Consider the following 22,865-nt stretch of genomic DNA (forward strand, 5'->3'; position numbering starts at 1 on the left):
CAAGCTGTTCAGAAGCCTGTGTAAGGTTCACCAATAAGCATTCCCAAATGCACGCACAAATAAAGAGACAAGACAATCTTCTGTGTTTTCTTGCAAGAGAGAATCGAACCTTTCAGGTCTCTGCCCAGGTTCGTTCTGGCGTCACACGCATCTTTTCCCTGTTTATTAGCTTCAAGGACCCTAGTTACAATGGACGTCTCAGCTCTTAAGGGAGGGGTGGGAAACAGGAGTGAGACGTCAACAGTCAAGGACCCTAGTTACAATAGACGTCTTAGCTCTCAAAACAAATGAAGATCATGTAGAGCCGAAGGTTCTTCTCCACATTCCAGCAGTCCAAGAGGATTCGAACTTCCTGTTGTTTGGTCTAACTAAGGAGCAAAGCATTTACTCCGTTGCAAGCAGATTTACTATAATAACTTTTCTAATGTTAATAAGCTAAGTAAAGCAAAGTGTTCTTCATTGCTAGAAAATATATAATAATGTAACAATAATAACCCTAACACCTGATAATGATCCTGATTATTTGAGTCAGGTTTTTTGGACAAGGGAAATACAGAAAATAGACCGGTACCTTCGAGGACCGGAGTTGGTGACCCATGCTATAGAGCCAGGATGTCCAACGCAGGCAAAATTATAGTTATGATTTGCTTTGGCAGCCCATTAAGTCAGTAAATTGTCTACCGAAAAAATATTAAAAAGAAAAATATAATAAATACTTTCATTTACATCAGGGGTGGCCAAGTCCAGTCCTCGAGAGCCCCTATTCAGTCTCTTTTCCTTATCTCCCTCCTCTACCACACCTGAATCAAATAATCAGTTATTGGAAAAGAAATAATTTACAAATGGGTTTTCAATCATATAGTCATAGAATTAAAAATCAAAAGAAGAAAAATGACTGCATAGAAATGAATACTGTTGACACATTGAGGATGCAAACGCTGGAAACAGTGTCTCTGTTCAATCTTGGAGGTGACGAGAGGGCTTCCTGAAGCAGGCTCCTCCCTCAGAGAAAACATTCCAGCAAAGAGAAAGAAAGAGCACAAGGATGTGGAAAATCTCCTCACCCCATACTTACTTGGTGGACATTGAGTGCATGTAAGGAAGTTGTGAACCCCTAAGAGTGAAAACGGTCACACGGGAGCAATCAGAAAACAATGAAGCCTGTATTCATCCTGTTATTTTCTGCAACCTGGGTGCTGTGTGGAGCTCAGTTGTATTACCAGGCCCTGATGGACTATCTGGAGAACAGATTGTTGGCTATTGAGGTAATCGAATCCAATACCAGTTACTTATCATTGCCTGCATGCCACATTTATTTTATGTTTACACAGCAGCAAATGACATATAATGACCATGAATTAATGCTTAGTCAAAAAAAATGAAGAAAATGACAGGCTTGCAAGTCAGTAGCTGGTCGTGTCAAAATGAAACAAAGCAATACACCTTCCACTTCTCCTCCTGAGTCTCATCTGGAAGCTTCTCTGCAATAGCCAGACAATGCATCTGATTTAGCAGAGTGGGGTAATACCTAGCAAGAAGATTATTTTATTAGGTTTGCTTTCCGTGTGGAAATTATTGGGCTGAATGTGTAATTTTTCTTTGAATGATGCCTGTCCTGGTTAGTTTTTTTTCCATTCATAACAGTGGCAATACGTAATTGGATATTTTAAAACTGTTTTCACCGTGAAATAATCATAAAAATGAAAAGCGGATTAATCCTGATCCCTGAGCCACTCATCCTATCAGTGGATTGATCTGTTCGACTGAGTGACTGTTTATCCTGAACCCAGTTCTTAATAAATAACAATTTCCCTTGAGTCAAAACAAACAAAAAAATTGTAGGAAATGCTATGTAGCAATCATGCCAAGTGTCCTTACTAGGACAAACGTATTCAGCCACAAACATGAATGATATAAATTGCTTTCCCGAGCTACACAGTAACACACGTCTCCGCATGTCAATAATTCCTAGGACCACATGCATCTGTGGCAAGAACAATCACGCCAATACCAAGTGGAGCTACAACATTTATATAAACAGACCAATAAGACGATGGAGGGTCTAAAGCTGGCGCACAGCGATCTCTCCGTGGATTTAGAAGCAGCGGCGATCCGGTTGGAGAGGGTGGAGAGAAACATGGACGTGGTGGGAAGTCAGATGTCTCCACGGGCTTGTGCGAAACAGGCGGACCGAGTAGTAGAGCAAGGAGTGTGGAGCCAGGAGGAGAGCCGAGATGAAGACGAGGACTGGAAGGAGTTGCCCTCCAGAGTGACTGGTGAGTTCCCTGCTTTGAATACACCAATTTGTAGACAGTATTTAAAAGGGAAGAAGAAGAATTGTCCCATTTCAATTGAAAAGTTGGTCATAGAATGATCTCTGCAAAGTTTACATGAAAATTTTGCCTACACTGCACAGTGGTACCTCTACTTACAAATGCTTCTAAATGCAAAATATTCAGGTTACAAAAGCCTGGGTGAGTTGTGCCTTTGACCCTCATTGGTCTTGAGTTTTTCTGAGTGTGCGTAACATAATTTTAAGTTGATAAATTGTGTGGTTAGGAGCGTGTGTACATATGTATACTCAGCTGCCACTTGCAATTCCACCCCAATGTGGCAGCATGTCTCTGGATTTCTTCACTTTAATGGCCTTATAAATTATGTCCTTATCCCTTTTTTGCATACATAAAAACATTTGCATACATCTTTCCTACAAAATTGATAAAATTGTAACTTTTTTTCAAGACTTTAGGTGGTAGTTGTAAAGAAGAGGGAACAAATTGTGCTATAATTGATTGTAAAATGTGTTTCTACTTTTGAAAAATCCATATTACGAAACCACTTCTGGAACAAATTAATTTAGTAAGAAGAGGTACTACTCTATTTTTATTCCTCACACTATGTGCCAACCACCATGTAACCGCACTCGACATATCAAAAACACATCAAAATGATGCACATCATTTATTGCTTTGCATGCAGATGTGCAGGGAGGGCTCTCCTATGAAATGATCAACTCACAAAGAAACAAGTGTCCAACGTTTTACTCCAATTTCCAACTTTACGCTGTATTTTTGCACTTTTGCTAATCTCTTTGATAAAAGCCCAAAATAGCAAGCTTTGACTCTCACTGAACAATTTACACAGGAAGCTGGCTAAACGGTTAGCACAGGGGTCGGCAACCCTAGGTTACCGGACCCTCGTTCGGCTCTTCACTGCCCTAGTGGCTCCCTGGAGCTTTTTAACAAATGTTTAAAAATGGAGAATGGGGGAGAGGACTATTGAATCGGTGGCCAGCTGATCGCCAAAACATACACACTCACACCCATACCTAGGGGCAATTTAGAGTGTCCAATCAGCCTACCATGCATGTTTTGGGAATGTGGGAGGAAACCAGTGTACCCGGAGGAAACCCACACAGGCCCGGGGAGAACATGCAAACTCCATACAGATGGACATGACCTGGATTTGAACCCCAGACCTCAGAGCTGTGAGGCCGACACGCTAACCACTCTCTCCACCGTGCCGCCCGTTTTGTCGAATCCTTAAAATAAAAATGAGATCAAAATCAAATTTCTTTTTTGCATTTCTTTAATTTCATCAAAGCAATGAAACAAAATCCATTAATATTGTAATGGAGTAAAACTTGAGGCGGCATTGTACAGAACAGTCATGTGGTGCGTTGTTCCCTACAAAATGCACTGCAGGGAAAATAATCATTAAATTGTAGATGCTTATTATGTATTTGTAGCCAACTTTGTCATTTTTTATGGTAAATTAATAGTATATATAAGTACTGCATGTGTTGCTTTCATTATTAGACTTAAAAAAAAAATTGCAGCCCCATTTGTTGTCCAATATAGCTCTTTCAACATTTTGGGTTGCCGACCCCCTGGTTAGTATCTACCCAGCTGGCTACCTAGACATGTGTGAGAGCTCTTGAGCGAGCGAGAGATAACAATGTAAACAAGGACCTTTGTGGGGCAGTTTTTTTTTCCCTTTTCAACATTTCTATCTAATGAATTGAGGCAACAGTGGAGAAGAATGCTGGCAGTATCCTTGACCTGTATGTCATTTTTACTAGGTGTTTTGGGGTTAGTTATAAGGAAAAGGTTTTCTTATTGTGGGATTAATAAAGTATTTAAGGTTTGACCAATGACTCAAAGGTGCAAGCATATGGCCCACAATATGAATTAATCTGACCTAACAACCCCTTTTATTATCAATAGTTGGATAATATTTGTCACAATAAAGGAGTCATTTTTAGGTACATTATGAAGACCAAATTCTGCTTCATTAGTCTTAAATGAGCCAGTTTTGGGTGATCATTTCAAAGGAAAAATAAGAAGACATTTTCGAATAGTGAACATTTGTGTTTATGACTCCTGATTCCAAGACTCAGTGGAGTTGTTTAGAGGACCGATAAAACATGTTGATTAATTGAATCGCATTAGTATTCATTTCACTGGAACATGAAGTGAAATATAAACGATGTCTTAATTGTTCCCAGGTGATGATGTCAGATCAGAAACATTGTGAGGAACTATTTATGCAAAATGAACAATTTAGTGAATGCCTCTATAAAGCCAATAACACATGAAATGCAGCAAAATTTTAAGGCTTGGTTTCAGATCTACAGTTTAGAATGAGGTTTTGCACACTCTATTAGAAGCAAACAGGAACAGAGCTCATTAGAGACATTGCGTCCATTGTGACATGACCTTAAAATGAACTGGTTTTCTTTGTAAGGAGCTGCCTTGGAAGGAGTAGTTTTTGTTGGAGAGCCTACTTTTTAATTTAGCTGCTGGTCATGTCTGTGGAGCCTCTTTTATCTAATATCGCTTTTATGATCTGCTCGTCGAAATCCATCGCCCCACAGACCCCACCCCCCACCCCTCAGGACTTTTGAATTAGACTTTTCACCATAAATTTGCTGACTTCATGAGGATACCAAGGGCGAGTTATGGCTAAATTCTCAAACATTCACAATGTTTTTGTCACATTGAGAACATTGTATTACTGACACCTACAATACTTTTTAGTCATGATTGATTCATTAGTCAATATTTTTGTCATCACAAAATATAGCCTCAATTGACCGTTCGCAAAAGCTCTGTTCCCCCTTGGTTGCTAAGATGACAAGCGTTTGACAGATCGTGTTCATTCAATTATTTAATTGTGTACCAACACATTCGTGAAAGTAAAATCAGGTTCATAACATCAGATTCAATGTTATTAGTAAAGGTATTAAAAGTCAAAACAGATGAGGACCAAAGTGTCAGGAAGCCTCTTCACTGCGGGTCCTTGAGTCAGCCTTGACTTAAGCGTGAATACTCCAAGGCATTCCGATACCTCTTTATTGAGTCTAAACAAGGCTTTCAGGAGCTAAGCTTGTATACTTCATTCCAAGCAAGTATGGATTGGATTGGATTGGATAACTTTATTCATCCCGTATTCGGGAAATTTCATTGTGACAGTAGCAAGAGCGTGATTAGACAGAACAACAAAGCAAAAGCACAAAGTACAGAGAAAATCAAAATAAATGGGATCATTAAGAATCACCAAATCAGATCATTAAGAATCACCAAATCAGATCATTAAGAATCACCAAATCCGATCATTAAGACAGAAAAGCAGCAAAAACACAAAACGAGCAAGAGTGGACGGAGCTACCGCCGCCGGCTGCCAATTGAACGGCACCATCTTGGTTGCGGTAGCTAAAACGGATACAGACTCAAAAGACGTTGTAAAGTTGGACAAAAACTGGAACCACACTCAGGAAGTCTTCCACAAGATGGTGAACTTCTGCAGACTGTGACCGAGGTAGAGAATATGCAGAGTAGCTCTTCCACGCTTATCCGCACAGTTCCTCAGTAGTCTGGAGCTGAAGAAAACAGCAGCAGGGCAGAACTCCTCGAGTCCGTTGCTGGTAAGCGCCGACAGCTCTTCCATCTTATCCCACGATGGAATGGTTGGTCAGAAGCGTTACTTCTTCTCCCGGCACTTTTGTCCAGCTACGAATTTCCAGCGGGTTTATGATAATAATAATGTGTGCATAAGTGAAAGCGAGCAAAGCATTCTTTCATTGCAAGGCCAAGCTTATACTTTGTTGCAGGCAAATGTATAATAAAAAGAAATACGAAAAACTCCTACAAAACGTATTCTACTTAAAACTCAGACTTGAAGCATAATGTGCATATATCTCTAGAACATACCATCATTCCGATTTGTCCACAAATAACAAAGTGGAGCAACTATAGTTAGTGTAATTAACAACACGAAAAACAAAGTGAACAAGCCCACCATCAGGAGGAAATCCAATCACTAATCAAGAATATATTTCCCTACAAAAATAAGCAAGAGTTCACTGTACAACTAAACTAGCATTGTTTAATCATTTATCCCACATTGACTCTTATTCTGTGCAGACTGTTTGGAAATCGTCTCTTCTATCCGATCTGTGAAAATCCTGAAGCAAGCGGGCGATTCAAAAGGCGTGTGGCTCCGAGACCCCCGGTCATCCAAAGTGTACGTGTTTAATGGGACAATGGGAGACACGATCTACCAATTCCAGTCTGTCAAGGAGTTTGCAAGCTCTTCAAGGGTTGCCCTCGGTCATCCAATCAAGTTGCCGTCCGACTGGAGAGGGGCTGGTGTTGCACTTTTCAATGGGTTTCTGTATTACATCCAGCAGGGAGAAGACATGCATATTGTCAGATATGATCTCCTTCGTGGTGAGCTGACGGACGTAGCCATTCTTCCTGTAGAGAGCCAAGCTGCTGTTTACAGCCTCAACCCAGAGACGGTAGCAGACCTCGCGGTGGACAACCAAGGCCTGTGGCTTCTTTATGCCGGCGATGAGAATGAACCGAACATCAACCTGGCAAAAATGGATCCCGTCTCACTGGATATCGAGCAAATCTGGGACACTCGCTGCCCAAGGGAGAACGCAGAGGCGGCCTTTGTTGTCTGCGGCATTGTCTACGTTGTCTACAATACTCAGCTTGCCAGCCGTTCCCGGCTTCAGTGTGTGTTCGATGTCAATGACAAGGTGGTGAGTGAGGAAGCGCCACTTTTCTATTTCCCCCGACGGTATGGGTCACATGCTAGTCTAAAGTATAACCCTGACGAGAAACAGATCTACAGCTGGGATGATGGCTACCAAATCCTTTACAGACTGACTACCAAAAGGAAATTGCTGGTTTGACACTTTAGAGATGTTTTGTAATATATGATCACTGTCAGACATCCCAGTTGAAACGGATTGGACTTTTTTTTGGTGACAAAAAGAACATACAATTGCTTGTTTTTCAACAATTACACACATACTTAATCAAAAAATATGTACTTTTATCTACTGCACCGCGTTATTTAAAAATTGTATTCAAAACATTTTCATTGATTATTATTAATATACTATCAATGCAGCACAACACTGAAATGCAAATTAATTTGCAAAAAAAATTGAGTGCCCTTGTTGTAGTATAAACCTGCATTTGCCATTCTCGACTAATGTTCGCATTGGCTTGTTAGATTGATCTCCTTATCCCACAAAAACAAACAACCGCCCGGTTTGCATAAATCCTTTAATAAAAAAGGCAAATCATGTCACAGAAACCAAACATCACAACTCGTGGAAGGAAAACAACAGTGTTTGACAGTGACAACTCAGGAATGATGTAATGTCCATTATTACAAGAGTGAACAAGTATTCCTTACGTGTTAATTTTATCAATAACATTTCAAAATGGTCAAAAATCCCAAATATTCTTTGGGGAAAAAAATCACGATATCATTACAACTCAAAAGAAATCATTTGCGAGAGGTGGCAACATGAAGTAAAGTAAATTCACAATACCAACATCAAACAACCGTGACTGCAAGTGTGAAGGAGTCATTTATAATAGTGTTTCCCAACTGCTGTGATGCAGCAGATTGGTGTGCCGCGGGAAATTACCTTCCAAGAAGTCATCCATTGTAATATTCCAAGATAAATATTGAAATATTATGAGGTCAAAATTGAAGTATAGCAAACAATAACCCCATAATCTATTATTACAAGATTCAAAATGTAATACTACAAGAATAAGTTGTTTTGTTTATTATATTTAAAGTAACGCAAACCGGATATTGTTCGGGATTCACTGACTTCAACTTTTGGCGACCTGATAAATTACATATTAAAATTATTTTAGGGTGTTTCTTTAATTCCTGTAGATAAAACATGTTATGAGAATAACTTTATAATGTGAAGACAGCTGAGAGAGATTTAAATCACGAGATTTTCAGATGGTGGTGTGCCTTGAGATTTTTGCAATGCAAAAAGTGTGCCACAGCTCAAAAACAGTTTGGAGACGCTGATTTAAAAAAACAGTACATGACAAAAAACTTAACCCTTCCAGGAACAGTGGTTACTGCAGTGGACATCCATTTCATTAAGCCCCACCACCACACATACTCTTTTTGTATGTTTTGTGGGAGCTATTAAAACAGAGGAATTCATATATTTTATCATTGCTTCCAGCCCTTGGCAGGGCAAAATGTACATGGATTATTTTACTTAGACTTGTTTATATTTTGTAATTACTTATGGCCCTTTTTGTAAATGTGTGGATTTTTGTATTTATTCATTTTAAACAATTGCAAAATGGATCCTTGGAAATTATTTAGATAGTTTTTTCACTGCCTGTCCGAAAAAAATGTGTGGGCAAAACTAACTGTACAATTCGATATCAAATGGGGGGTGCAAAATGTTGGCCGTATATATGAAACCTTGTCCTATTGAAATATAATAAAAACTTTTTACAAATATGCAGAAAAAACAATTCGTGTATGAAAATAGTTATAGCACTTTTTTCTCTATTCTTCTGCAAAAAAATTCCTATCGTGAAAGGAGAGAGTGAATTATAGTGTATTTTAGTCTTATGGCACAGTAGTTACGTTTTTTTTTCTCCATATTTGACAGTTCTTAGCATGAAAATGCTAGTGTACAGCTAATAAATCATTAAGTGCTTCATGTTGGTGACTATTGGATTTTTTTTAGTAAAAGAAGTTGAATGTCAACCATGGTAAAAAGAATGCACTTTTTGTTAACAGTTTTTAGTGGATCATATTGTATTCATGATATCAAACAAGATGAAACAAAATGCTTTCTCTTGTCTCAGTTATGATAAAGTTATGACATGGAAAATTATGTAATTCAAAAGAGTTAATGGTTACGTAGTACATAAGTTCACCTTATTGTGTAAGCCTGACTTTGTTTCAATTAGACATACTGTGTAAATGTTCATTCATTCATTTTCTGGACCACTTATCCTCACAAGGGTCGCGGAGGGTGCTGGAGCTAATCCCAGCTGACTTCAGGCACCAGGCAGGGGACACCACCCAATCGCAGGGAACGAGGAGATGGACAACCATTCACGCTCACACTCATACCTGGGGGCAATTTAGATTGTTCAACCAGCATACTATGCATGTTTTTTGAATGTGGGATAAACCGGAGTACACAGGAGGACTGGGATCGAACGCAGGACCCCAGAGCTGTGAGGCCGACACACTAACCACTTATCCACCAGGCAGCAATGTGTAAATAATTAGAAACAATTAGAGGATATCTTTAAAAACCTAACACACATGGTAGCGTGGAAGATTCATTCATTTTCTGAAACGCTTTATCCTTATTAGAGTCGCGGGGGGTGCTGGATCCTATCCCAGCTGACTCCGGGCCAGAGGTGGGGTACACCCTGAATCGGTGGCCAGACGAACGCAGAAAACAAGGAGACGGACAACCATGCACACTCACACCCATACCTAAGGGCAATTTAGAGTGTCCAATCGGCCTACCATGCATGTTTTTGGAGTGTGGGAGGAAAGCGGAGTACCCGGAGGAAACCCAAGCAGGCAAACTCCACACAGGTTGCCCGACCTGGATTTGAACCCAGTAGCCCAGAGCTGTGAGGCGACGCGCTAACCACCCAGGCGCCGGGCTGCCGGAAGCGAGGAACGTAGCTGATATTTACCATTTACCCCTTTTACATAGTAGTGCCTCTGTTGCGTTTGGATACATTACATAACTGAAATGTCTTGTGTTGAAGGCTACAAAATGTCATGTGTTGAAGGCTACAAAATGCCATGTGTATCAGCAAGAAGTCAAATGTAGGTACGCAGATTTAGCAAGCTGGAGCAATGTTCCCTCTAATTTTTCGTTGGTCTGAGCAGAAGGTCAACCTTCCTGAGCGCACCGAGTACCAGTGTGAGCGACATCATCGGTACTCGGATGATTCGCCTAAAGACGTTTCGCCGACGGACGTTTGACAGACGGGCAGGTCGCCGAATGAACGTTCGGCGGAACGTCCATTCGGCGACCTGTCCGTCTGTCAAACGTCCGTCGGCGAATCGTCTTTAGGCAAATCATCCGGTCACGACATCATCATTGCTCGCTATGGGCACACCAGTATCACACCTGCCACAAGCAGGTGCATGTCAATGTTCCCTCTAATTTTTCATGTAAAACATGCTGTAAAACACGAAAAACATAAGTGGACAGAGCTACTGCCACTGGCTGCCGCTTAAACGGCGCCATCATGGGGAAAGGGGTAAAAAAAAAAAAAAAAAAAAAATTAAAAAAAAAAAAAAAAAAAAAAAAAAAAAAAAACGATTTTTTTTTTTTTACTGCGCGCCATATGATTGCTGCTGCGCAGAGAAGACGAGAGTAGTGCGCAATTGCGCACGCGCGCAGCTTAGAGGGAACACTGAGCTGGAGTATTTTTTGGCATTCCTTTTAACATCCTGTTTTACAACTTAACTGTTTAAGCAAATGAATTGCACGGATTGCAAATTCAGCACATTCTACAAACAAGACAGGTTGAATTTAAATCCCTGGGAAAAAAAGAAGATATCCGATACATCGTGGTGGTTTACAACGATGCATATACTGTACTATGGGGAAAGGAAAACCTAACATGTCAAGAAAACCTTATGAATTTGTTTGAAGGCAGGCAAGAAGTAAATGTCTAAAACAGATTATGGCAGAAACATCTGTGCACAGTATATCCTGAAGCTTTGAAGTTGTTCAAAACAAACTGTTGCATGCATAGTAAAGCCTGTTTTACTGTGTCATCTTTTACCTTGCCGGTTACTTTTCTTCAACATAGAGCAAAATGTCTTAAGCTGATGTTTTTTTAAGGAAGAGAAGTCTTGCATGGACCTGTTTTGAACCCAAATCTTGATCCGATGTCATGGACTTTGACTCAATTGAGGCCAAATCACTTTTCACATGAGAAAAGAATGTTGCAATTTATTTTGTTTATTTGAAAGGTGTATCAATTTCATTTTTTTGTTCCTCCCTGTAGTGATTTCTTTAGTCAACTAGCGGCACTAAAGACAATTTTTTAAACCAAACGTAGACTGAATTTCATTTCATTCATTCATTTTCCGTAGCGGGGATCCTTGTAAGGCTTGCAGGGATTTCCGTAGCCTATCCCATCTGATTTCAGGCGAAAGGCAGAATGCACCCTAGACTGGTCGCCAGTCAGCCTTACACACAGAAGAGCAAACGACCATTTGCACTCACATTCATACCGCCACCATTGGGAATCGAGCCTGCGCCTGCCCACACCGAAGTCAGGTGAGTGAACCACTACACCATCAAGCAGCCTGGCTGTCAGTGGTTTTTTAAAATTACATTTACATTTTCATACCCAATCATGCGCTTATTTTAATCAACCAATGTTATGTGCCGTAATTGTATTGCACCATGAAGTTTTTCAACTTAACTCTTATGTTGCATTGTTAGAAAATCATCTAATCGGTCAGCCCGTGATGTCACATTTAGCCTTCATTCAGTTTAAGATGTGTTTCAGTTTCGTCCAATAGTATTGTGAAAGTTTAAGGTTTCCTGGTTTAACTGTGGCAGCCTTGGCGGATGAGTGGTTAGTGTGTTGGCCTCACAATTCTGGGGTCCTGGGTTTGAACCCAAGTTGGTCCTCTTGTGTGGAGTTTGCATTGCGTTTTCCGGTTTCTCTGGTTTCATCTCACATTCCTAAAACATGCATGGTAGGCTAGTTGGACACTCTAAATTGCCCCTAGGTATGAGTGTGAGTGTCAATGGTTGTCCGTCTCCATGTGCCCTGTGATCGGCGGGCCACCAATTCAGGGTGTCTGTTGCCTCCAGCCCGAAGTCAGCTGGGATAGGCTCCAGCACCCCCGGTGGGACACTTTTTTGCAAATATTTTTTTTTTGAAATAAAGGTTGCACTACTTCCTCTTAAATTAGTTTAAAGTTTAGTGATATGCTTACACATGTAGTAAACCACAATCTAAATAAAATATATGATGTATGACTGACTTTTACATTAAATAATACAACAATAACATTTGTTTTAACTCACACAACCTGTAAGGAGATTTTCTTTTTTTGTACAAAACATTTACTCCATCTACAAAACAATACAACCATTTTTTTCACATTAAAACATTTTTCTAAATCAACTGTCAGTTTGAAACACAATAGGTCCAACAGATTGAATGAGGGGATTCAACTGAACTGTAACAGTATCTTGGTAACATCATAACATTTTCCACCAGAGAACCAACAAATATTTTATGACTTGGTAAACATTGAGGGAGTCTTTTTTCCCCATCTGCTAAGTTACAACTCGCTTCAGATCTTTAATGGTTTGAAATCAGCCAAAAATCACTAAAAACTGTCACTGTACGCAAATATATGCACATAATTAAACCCTCCACAGTGAAAGGAGGCCAAGGAAGCAATGGAAATGTTAGTTAGAAACTATAAATTTACGCATTTACACAAATAGTGGCCAGGAATTTTTGTTCACCCTTTAACGAAGGGGTCAGGAACCTGTGGCTCGCGAGCCAGACATTTTTCCTTTGATGAGTGCATATGGCTCTCTGCTGACCTGTAAGCTAAAATGTGGAACACCTGATGGTGAAAGAGCTGAGTCCCGCACGAATAAAAGCCTCGCGTTGGCACATCAAAGTGGTGGCGAAACTCCCTCTAGTGCCGCTACATTGACCAATGTGAGCGACACGTTGGCACATGTTTTCGCGACATTACCATGGTAGGCTGATTGGACACTCTAAATTGCCCCCAGGTATGAGTGTGAGCGTTAATGGTTATCCGTCTCCGTGCCCTGCGATTGGCTGGCCACCGATTTAGGGTGTCCCGCGCCTATGGCCCGAAGTCAGCTGGGATAGGCCCCACCTCCCCCCGCGACCATAATGAGGATAAAGCGGTTCAGAAAATGAATGAATAAATGATAGATAGAATTTCTTGCATGTTCTGCATCTACTCAATGATTAGCAACAGCGTAACAATGCTATTAAAGGAATTTGGATACTTTAAGTGTTTAAATCACAGGAAATGCTCGTATTTATTTTTACTTTTAAATTCTGGGTATGGCTCTCAAGGAATTACATTTAAAAATATGAATTGTTTATGACTCTCTTGGTCAAAAAGGTTCCCGACCCCTGCTTTCGCAGGTAGCGGCCTTTCACATTGTGGGAGATGTTTAACCAATATTTATATTAATCCAGGGCATCTCACTGCACATCCTCGAAGGGGTTGCAGGGGTTGCTGGAGCCTAACCCAACTGTCTTCGGGCGAAAGGCAGACTACATCCTAGACTGGTTGCCAGTTAGTAGCAGGGCACACAGAGAGACAAACGACCATCCACACTGTCAATCATACCGCCACCAGCAGGAATCGAGACCACGCCGGCCCGCACCGCAGTCAGGCAAGTGAACCTCTACACCACGAGGCAGACTTTATATTAATGTTTTTTCAAACAATATTTACCATAATTTAACCACCCGCCTATAATCCGCATGTCTTCAATTTGAAATTTACAATGAAGGATGGTAAAATGTAACAGTCAATAGATCAAAAATATATTTCTTTTTCATATGCACCAGCCTTCAGAGGTAGTTCCACTCAGGTTTATAAGTCTGAAACCATAAAGCCACCACAGTTACGAAGAAGAAAAAATAAAATCTACTTTACCTTCATCTTTACGTTTGCAGCGGCTTTTTTTTATTACTTCACATTGAATGTGATTTACTCACCACTGACGGCTGTCAGTGAAAGCAAATTTGTTGCATAACATTGTAGCTATGCCCTCTTTCAATTTGTCAAAACACCCTTGGTTTGCCTCAAACTGTTCTGTCGTAGCATCAAGTGTCAGAAAGAACCTACAGAACCATCAGTCTTGTGAGTGCTTTTTGAAAACAGCTAAGAAACATTATCCGTAGAAGACATTGAAAATCCATCCTTTGAAAATTTAAATCATTCTTTTGTACCGGTACATAGCATCGGATTTAGCCCTATTGTTCTATCAAAACCCTAGATTTTTTAAGAAATTTGATAAAGTGGCCGGCAAGGTTTGTCAGCAGCCGACATGGGTAATTATATCCATAGATCAACTGAAATGTTTGTGGGTTTGAGTTTGTTTAGTGTTTTTGTTCATCTAATGTTTGATGTCTTGTGAAGGGGTGTCAAACCGAATCAACAAAAGGCCAAGAGGGTCCTGGATTTTCTTCCAGAAAATCGAGCGCAGACAGTTTAACCAATCAATTTTCTGCTGACACAAACAGCACCTGACTGAAATCAACTGATTCCACTTGTAGGAGAGTTGATTGGTGGGAAGGAAAACTGGCACCCACTTGGCTCTTTAGGGAACAGTGTGAAACCAGTAAGGCTACATTCAGACTGTTGACATATCAGATTCCTCCTCAAATCTTTAGGGCTGACTTTACACAATTTTAAGCAAATGTCCAAATCGGATCTAGGCTTGTTCAGATTGGGCCACACTATTGACCCTTGTGACAAGTTGCTCGAGCAACGTAAGTATTAACTTACTTATTACCTATCTATTTATGTCTAAAATGCCTTTCCTATTTCTGCATCCTCACCCTCTTGCTACTGTGACAACGAAATTTCCCGAATACGGGATGAATAAAGTTATCCAATCCAATCCAATCCAGCATAGAGTGAAATCACGGACACTCAAAACCTTGCCCATATCATATATGCAACTATGTGGTTTCAATTAGTGATCTCACAAAAATCTCATTTCTGTGTTTTGTGTCTTTTCAGACCAGCTATCCAGCTTCAATCTGCAGAGGCTAAAAATCCAATTGTGGCTTCCATTCTGAAGAAGGTCTTAGTGTATCTTGTCCTTTTGATTGCCTGTTAATTTCACTTGTTGTTGCCTGCTTCTTATGTGTCTTCCAATCAGCTACCTTTCGTGTCACCAACCTTTGTTTGGTCGTTTCTTCCATGTAAGTTTTTTTTTTTTTTATTTAATCAAAAATTTGTTTTATTTTGTTCCATTTAAAATGCATTGTAAAGGAGAAGAAGTTTATGTTTTTGGTTAGACCAGCTCACATTTTGTTTCTATTTTTTTGTGTTCTTCTAGCCGAACAAAAACCTCTTCAGTAGCGGCACGAAATATGTTTTCTTGAGAACAGGTTGCTATTAACATGGAAAAAGTTTGCTCTCTCTCACATACGATTTTTTTGGAATGCTAAAATATACCTGGGGATTTTTTTTGTAGGAACACACGAGTGCAAAGTCATCAATACGCAATGGGCCATGGAGTGAAATTAAATATTACTATAATACTTTTTTATTGATATTATTTTTGAAGCTGAACATGGAGCTCATTTGGTTAGAAAAAAGTTTATAACTAAGCCAGACCTTTTTAAAAGTCTCAGGGTTCAAACAAACAGAAAAATAAAGCAGCGGCTTATAGCCCAAAATTTACAGTACTAATATTAATTATGGAGGAACCAAATAACAAATTATGTATACACAGCATTCGAGTGTTAATTACTGTTACCATCATGTGATTTAATGAAAATTTAAGTGATGTTGGTCTTTTTTTCCAAATCCAAATGTCCCAGATTTGGCTTACAGGCTTTGAGTTTGACAACATTTTAGCAAATCAGCCACTATTTGAGCAAATAGCGCCTATTAATAGCTGTTGCTGCTATTTTCTGGTTTTGTATCCAACGTTAAATACATATTCCTTTTTAGTGTTGCTTTAAAAAGGGTTACAACTGCTGCAACTTGAAACTCAACTTTATAAAGCTACACCTCAATTTTGACTTGCTGTAAACAAATGCAGCACCCAAACGTTTTTAAAAGTGACACACCTCTAAGACATCCCACTTTACTCGGAGAAACGTCTTTTGATCACCACTATTTTAGCATCACAGTTTGCAGACAAATCCAACCAAGGAGGTGCGCCGTTGATAAACCTGCCCCTGGAGATTGAAACATCCCAAAATATGGCCTGACCTAATGTGCTCCTTGATCTGTTCATTCAGACCACGCTGGCGGAAGGTGGAGTCTGCGGGTCAACTGAGGGAAGGGAGACGGGGGCTTGGAGTGGAACAGAGGCAGCAGGGTTTCTCCTTGATAATCAGACAGACAGGAAGTGGACCAGCAGGAGGCAGGAACAAACTTCCACTGCCCCTCCACCTAGGCTGCAGGGGGTAGCAGGGGTCTCAGGTGGTGTTGTTCAGGGTGTTGCTGGTGGGCGCGGGGAAGGGCAGGACCCCTGGCTGTCAAAGCTAGCAGCCCTGGCTTTCCACTGTGACAAACACACGGATGCAATGAGTGGATCTTGGTAATAGTTAGAGTGCACAAGTAAAATTGGTACTCAAGTGGATATGGAAAAGTGATAGTAAAATTTACATTTTGGACTATTAGGCGTACTGACTATAAGCCACATGTACCGAATTTGATATAAAAGTGCGTTCATATCTAAGCAGCATTCAAATATTGACAACAAAGTTCATTAGCCAGTAAAAAATCAATAAAAGTATAAACTGAAGGGTTAAAAAGTGGACAAAAACTCAGAAATTGACAGTATTTAACTATGGATAATGAAGTACTCATTAACTTGGATTGATTAAAAGTGCCCACTATTGATCTGAGAGGCATTTGTTAACGAGAATATATAATCTGTATGATGAGAGCGAGTAACCATTTAATGAATTACACTATTTGGTCTGCACGCCTGAGCTTTGGCCAAGGCAATTAAAAAAAATAAGAGTCATATCCCCAGAATGTATCCCTTGAAAGTACCGTAAATCAAATAGATTCATATTTATAGATGATTATGGAATTTTATGTTAATAAAACAAAAAAGGTACACCACCCAAAATACCATCAGACATACACTCACCTCCTTCTCAGATTTCTTGGACTCGAGTAAAGGGTGCCAGTGGGCAATGGGCTTTCTAGGGTAAGCCAACATTTCATTCCAGTGGTCTCTTCCCAAACCCTCTGCATTGCATCCCAGCCGCATTACGCCAATGACCTCATTGTGACCGACCCTGCAGGGCATGTGCAGTATGACTGAATGTAAAACGACAGCTTATCTATTGTTGTGAGGTCATCACACATTAGAGTGGCGTCACACAATCGGGAGTCAATTCCTCTCCAATTTACTTAAAAAATGGTCAACATGGACAATCCTAAATAACAACCCCTATAAAACCTAATGGGGTAGTCATTTAACTCATCGGCTGCCATTGAGGGCACTAGACATCCAGTCCATTTCGACCAGGAGATGCTGAAGATGGCCATTCAGAGTCAGTTCTACCAGTATAAGTGAATTGGACACCTATCCTTTTCAATTGGAGGTAATCCGTTAAATACTATGAAGAAAAAACAACAACTTTAAACTGTTATTGGGAGCGAGCCGTATTTCAATTTTAATACATTTCATTTTTAGTCATTCTCCTTTTATGTACTAATGTTTTATGAATATATGAATTTATTTTTCAGAACAGATATATAAAAATGAATGACTATTTATATATTTTAGACCTAGTCTATTTTGGATTTACTAGGCCACACTTGTATACCAAATATTAACATTGTGGCCTAGATTAATGAAAAATGTGATGTTCATGAATGTGGACTACATGTCTATATGAGGTTAAAAAACAAACTAATAATAATAACTGAAGATTTTAAAACATTGTGCTTGTAGCCTGCTTTTCTTACGTACAAATCGTAATCCATGACAGAGATGTGCAGGCTGACGTTGTCCATGCTGTCTGGTGGAATGTCAAAGATGATGGCCTCGTTGTAGGTGGGATTAAGAGTGTTCTTTTTGATGCTGGTCTTCTTTTTTTTCAGACGTCGCCCATCACATATCAGTGAAACTTTGACATAAGGATCTGAGTAGAAGTAAGAGTTTGAAAAGTCATGAGAAAAACATTGTCTATGATAAAATGACTTGGTGAAATACAGTGCTGTACTTCTATTCATTCATTTTCTGAAGCGCTGTTCCTCGCGGGGATTGCGGGGGGTGCTAGGGGCAATTTAGAGTGGCGTACTTGTATCACGGAGAAAGATGAGTCAAAATCAGAGTCAAACATGCAAAACTCAAATTGTGGTCCACGTTGAAATTCTTAGTTGGATGTAATTTAACATCAGATGGACAAAAATGTCACAATAAATACCAATTAAGGCTGCGGCCTGGCATTTAAAGCAGCATAAATGTCACATTTCAAAAGTGATATTATTACTACAGGCAAACATTGGATAGCAGGCTTTAATTAGAGAAAAAGGACTATCTTCAGTGACTTCCTGACAATGGGTTGCTATTACATGACTTGCTTGTGAATAATTGCTAGAATAATCAAAGAGACAGTTTGCCTGACACTTTGTGTGTTCATTTATTCCGACACAACAATATACACACACAGAGACACACGCCCACCTGAGTATCCAGTGATGTCCATGGCTTTGAGGTTCCTGCACTTGATGACAGTCAGTGTAAGTCTTCCAGCAGTTGGCAGGTAACAGAGTGAGAACATGATCTCCCCGAGGTCGACACTCTCCTGAGAACACACGCACACACACTCGTGCTGAGCGGATGAAAATGTCCAAGGCAGAAATAAAAAAAAAATATATATATATATATATATAATATATTAATTCGTTCTCTTAACAAGAGTTGCGGGGGTGCTACGGGCACGGCGGGAAACACCTTGAATTACTGGTCGGCCAATCACAGGAGATGGACAACCATTCCCATTCACACTCATACCTAGGCGCACTGTGTTCTACCCGCCTACCCTGCGTGTTTTTGGGATGTGGAAGGAAACCGGAGAACCCGGAGAAAATCCACTCTAGCCTGGGGAGAACATGCAAACTCCGTATAGTAGGACGGACCTGGTTTTGAAGTCCCTGACCCCAGAACTGTGAGGCCAATGTGCTAACCACTGAGCTGTCGGGATTTTCATCAAATGCTAAAGTGGTTCATTTGGTAAATTAGGCTTAATTGTTGAAAATTGTGTCTTGCAGTTGAAGGAAATGAAGTATTTTACTGAGATGAAAGCAGAAAGTTCTTTGTGCAAGGCTGCATTTAAACATTGGTCTACTGCCGCCTAGTTTTCCCAAAGGGATCCATAATAGCATCCCAGACAGGATTTGGCCAGAAACATTGCTGAGTCCTAGCGGACTACATGTCAATACATTCCCTCCTGGGAGCGTCCCATTTGGACTTTTTCACTTAGGTAGGGATAAACTGGGATAAAACCTGGCCACAGGGCATATTTGTCAACCCTACAGAATCGAATGGTATTTCCACCTGAGATGCCCAAGATGCAGTCTGCCTTAGTTGGTGAAAAAACTAAAATTATCCATCATAACAAGTTTCCAGTAAATCACTTGTACTAAAGCATGCAAATGATGCCTCTATTCAACACCCACATTCACGAAGAGGTTCTGCCACTCTTTATGAAGAGGATGTGCAACAATCGCAGCCTAAAATTACGTGACTGCACAAAATGTAAATGCAGCCAAATAAAAAATCAAATGAATCCAATTTTAAAGACGTACTTGGCTTTAAACTGCAGGATTATCTAAGCATTAAAATCTGATGGGATAATTGTCCTAGATTCTTATGCCAGATACTAATCTAAACATGCTCACAATATAGCGTAAGAAAATCTGGGGTAGCACACAATCAGGCCCAAACATGGTAAAAAGAAGAGCAGTTATAATTTTCCCCTCAGAAAACCTGCAAAGCCTGGCTGAAAAGAAAATATTCTCATATATATATATATATATATATATATATATATATATATATATATATATATATATATATATATATATATATATATATATATATATAAATAATTAGGTATTTTAGATATTTTATTATTATTATATTATAAATAATGTATAATATAAAAGTAATAAATAATCTAATAAAATATAATATATAAAATACATAATAATTATATATAATAATATATATATATATTTTTAAATATTTTATATATAATTATTATGTATTTTATATATTATAAATAATGTATAATATAAAAATAATATATAATATAATATATAAAATACATAATAATTATATATATTGTATTTTTATTATATATAATTATTATGTATTTTATATATTATATTTTATTATATTATATATTATTTTATATTATACATTATTTATTGTATATTATATTATATAATTTTGAAATTCTGGTGATTTAAGGCAATTTTTAACACTACTTAAACGTAAAAATAAAATAAAAGCAGCCCGTGCCCCAACCTGGGATAAGCGGAAGAAGATAAAGAAGAAGAGGACGCAAATAAAAGCACAGTCTTTAAATACTATTTTTTAAACAATAACAAACAAAAATGGAATGCAATTCAGTGAATGGTAGATGTATATTTTTCAGCATTTTGGCCCCCATTTTTCCTTTATTTGTGGAGTAGGTATCTACATTTACCACATACGAATTATTTGCTAAAATTGGCTGCTTTTAACTCCGTTTTCAAGCCAACCCGAAAGTAGGTGCGCATTCACGTACTGTCATGGATGTAATCCAGTGTCTCCCTGTGTTGTGGTGAAGGATTCACTTTGAAAGGTGTGAAAGTTGTGTTATGATGTGAAAGCGCAGACATCAAGTGTTGTAAAAGCATAAAGTGACACTAATGGGTCGTGAAGGAAGTTGCAGATGTCACACACTGAAGAAGTTTATGCGTATAAACTATGTGTGTTGTGTTTACGGGTAGTCACTTTATGACAAGACCTCAAACTATGTATTCAAAGAAGACGGCTTATTCTTACGCTGGTGGCATAATCGATGTCTCTCCATATATTTGTTTCCCGTGACAGGTCCGACGTCTCAAACAGGTTGTCCATCACCACCTCCCCAATCATGTCGTGTCTTGAAAATCTATCAAAGTCAAATACGCTCATGTGGAGCTTCCTGACGGCCAGTTCGTCGTAAGGCACGGGGAAGTGGAAGCTCTCGCTAAAGGTGGGGTTGAGGGTCTTCCGATGGACTCGTGTCTGGAACTTCTTGCGGTCGGGCAGCAGGTAGATCTTGACGTAAGGGTCGGACGTGCCGCACAAGTCCTTGGCGGGGAGCTCGACCGCCCTGATGATGTTGACGAGCAGGGCCTCATTGTCGTAGTCATACTTCAAAGAGAAATTAATCCTACCACAGTTTTTGCTGCTGCCGTTCTTGGAGGAGTCCTCGGAGTCCAAAGTTTTCTGCTGGTAGAGCTCTGGCTGAATGCGACCTATGCTTGTGGACTTGTCTTCTTTGTCCAACATATAGTCATTTCCCAAGTCTAAGCTGCCTACCTGCATCTGTCGGGGAAGGTGCCTTTTGAAGGAATTGTGCCTGCAGATAAACAAGGGACACAGGTTGTTGGAACAAATTATGGAAATTGACAAAAGATTTGAGGGGAGATAACATTTAGTGATAAATTATTGATTGATTGATTTGATAAGGGACAGCACATATTAATGAACACATTTATCTTCATGCTAATGAACATATATATGTAAATATGTAAGATTGTAGCCCTGGGCTAATTTGCATCTTTAGTCCCTTGTGTAGGCTGACGAACGAATGATACATACTAGACACACACACACAGAAACACACACACACACATATACACACACGTAGCACAATTTTAGACAGCATTGTGATGGCAATTTTGTTTGTCTAACAGCCAGGCTTTAAGATGATTGGCAAAGAGGTTTAAAGACGGGAGTTCCTGTATGTTAATTGGTATTGAGTTCCAGGTATGTGCAGCGTGGACAGAGAAGGTTTTTTGAAGGTAACTACACAGTCACCTCTAGAGCCAGCCCTTGTTGATGTGTTGGAATTTTTGGGGAAAAAATCTTGCAGTGGAGGAGGAGCTTTGTGCTGGAAGATTTTGTAAACTAAGGTGGCATCTGCATATTTAACAGTATTGTTCCAGTTCAGGCGTTTGTGTTTCTTTAATATCAAGTGGTGGTGCGTTTTTGGCTTTTTGTCCATTACTTTCAAAGCTTGCTTATAAATGGTTTCAATTGGTTTTAATTTTTTGTTTTGCAGGCTGATGACCAACTTGTTAGGCAGTAAGTCATGTGTGATATGAGAAAAATATTTTCATGGTTGTTTGTCTCTTTCAGTAGCCTAACTCAGACTCAAACTAATAAAGGGGCAAGAAAGGGTTTTTGTCCAACTCTTAATAGATTCATCAATTGATTTGTTTGTTTGTTTTATCGATCTTGGCATAAAAGTTTCTCTTAAATCATGTTTTTAAAGTAATAAAGTCATTGAGGTGAAAGTTGAGCGGGTGGTGGCAATGATTGCACCCCTAGAGCAACTTGAACATGTCAAAGCTTAATGTCCCATGGATAGTGTACTCCCGCTTTAATGTAAGGACTAAAAGATTCCCGTTGGAAGATGAGGCGGGGGCCTCTCAACATGCTGAAAACATGCAAACGCTCAGTAGCATTTTGTCTCCACATTGGAATGCTCCCAATGAAGTCGTCACAAATGATTATCTTTATTTCAATGTTT

At 39.4% G+C, this 22,865-nt stretch overlaps 2 protein-coding genes across 4 annotated transcripts in view; one reads left to right on the forward strand and one right to left on the reverse strand.

Annotated features, from left to right (window-relative positions):
• Positions 1-1,042: 1,042 nt before the first annotated feature.
• Positions 1,043-8,689, forward strand: olfml3a (olfactomedin-like 3a). Its single transcript, XM_077596105.1, has 3 exons — positions 1,043-1,265; positions 1,973-2,276; positions 6,426-8,689. Exons 1-3 carry the CDS (start codon positions 1,155-1,157, stop codon positions 7,202-7,204), a joined length of 1,194 nt encoding a protein of 397 aa, XP_077452231.1. The 5' UTR covers positions 1,043-1,154; the 3' UTR covers positions 7,205-8,689.
• A 2,567-nt stretch (positions 8,690-11,256) lies between these two features.
• syt6a (synaptotagmin VIa) overlaps positions 11,257-22,865 on the reverse strand; it is a 52,565-nt gene continuing 40,956 nt past the window's right edge. For all 3 annotated transcript variants that reach the window (XM_077591768.1, XM_077591852.1, XM_077591940.1), the window contains exons 3-7: positions 21,128-21,689; positions 18,758-18,878; positions 18,041-18,212; positions 17,210-17,360; positions 11,257-16,612 (exon numbers count right to left, since the gene is read on the reverse strand). In XM_077591768.1, the coding sequence (XP_077447894.1) occupies positions 16,541-16,612; positions 17,210-17,360; positions 18,041-18,212; positions 18,758-18,878; positions 21,128-21,689 (1,078 nt within the window). In that variant the 3' untranslated portion in view covers positions 11,257-16,540. The remainder of the gene's footprint in view (positions 16,613-17,209; positions 17,361-18,040; positions 18,213-18,757; positions 18,879-21,127; positions 21,690-22,865) is intronic.

This window comes from Stigmatopora argus, chromosome 1, assembly GCF_051989625.1.
Source record: "Stigmatopora argus isolate UIUO_Sarg chromosome 1, RoL_Sarg_1.0, whole genome shotgun sequence".
In the NCBI taxonomy this organism is placed as follows: domain Eukaryota; kingdom Metazoa; phylum Chordata; class Actinopteri; order Syngnathiformes; family Syngnathidae; genus Stigmatopora; species Stigmatopora argus.

Excerpts from the sequence above, each read along its gene's own strand:
- olfml3a (XM_077596105.1), top strand. The coding sequence starts at position 1,155 with ATGAAGCCTGTATTCATCCTGTTATTTTCTGCAACCTGGGTGCTGTGT. Across the intron at positions 1,266-1,972 it reads ACAGATTGTTGGCTATTGAG|GACCACATGCATCTGTGGCA; the intron begins GTAATCGAATCC and ends AATAATTCCTAG. Across the intron at positions 2,277-6,425 it reads GTTGCCCTCCAGAGTGACTG|ACTGTTTGGAAATCGTCTCT; the intron begins GTGAGTTCCCTG and ends TATTCTGTGCAG.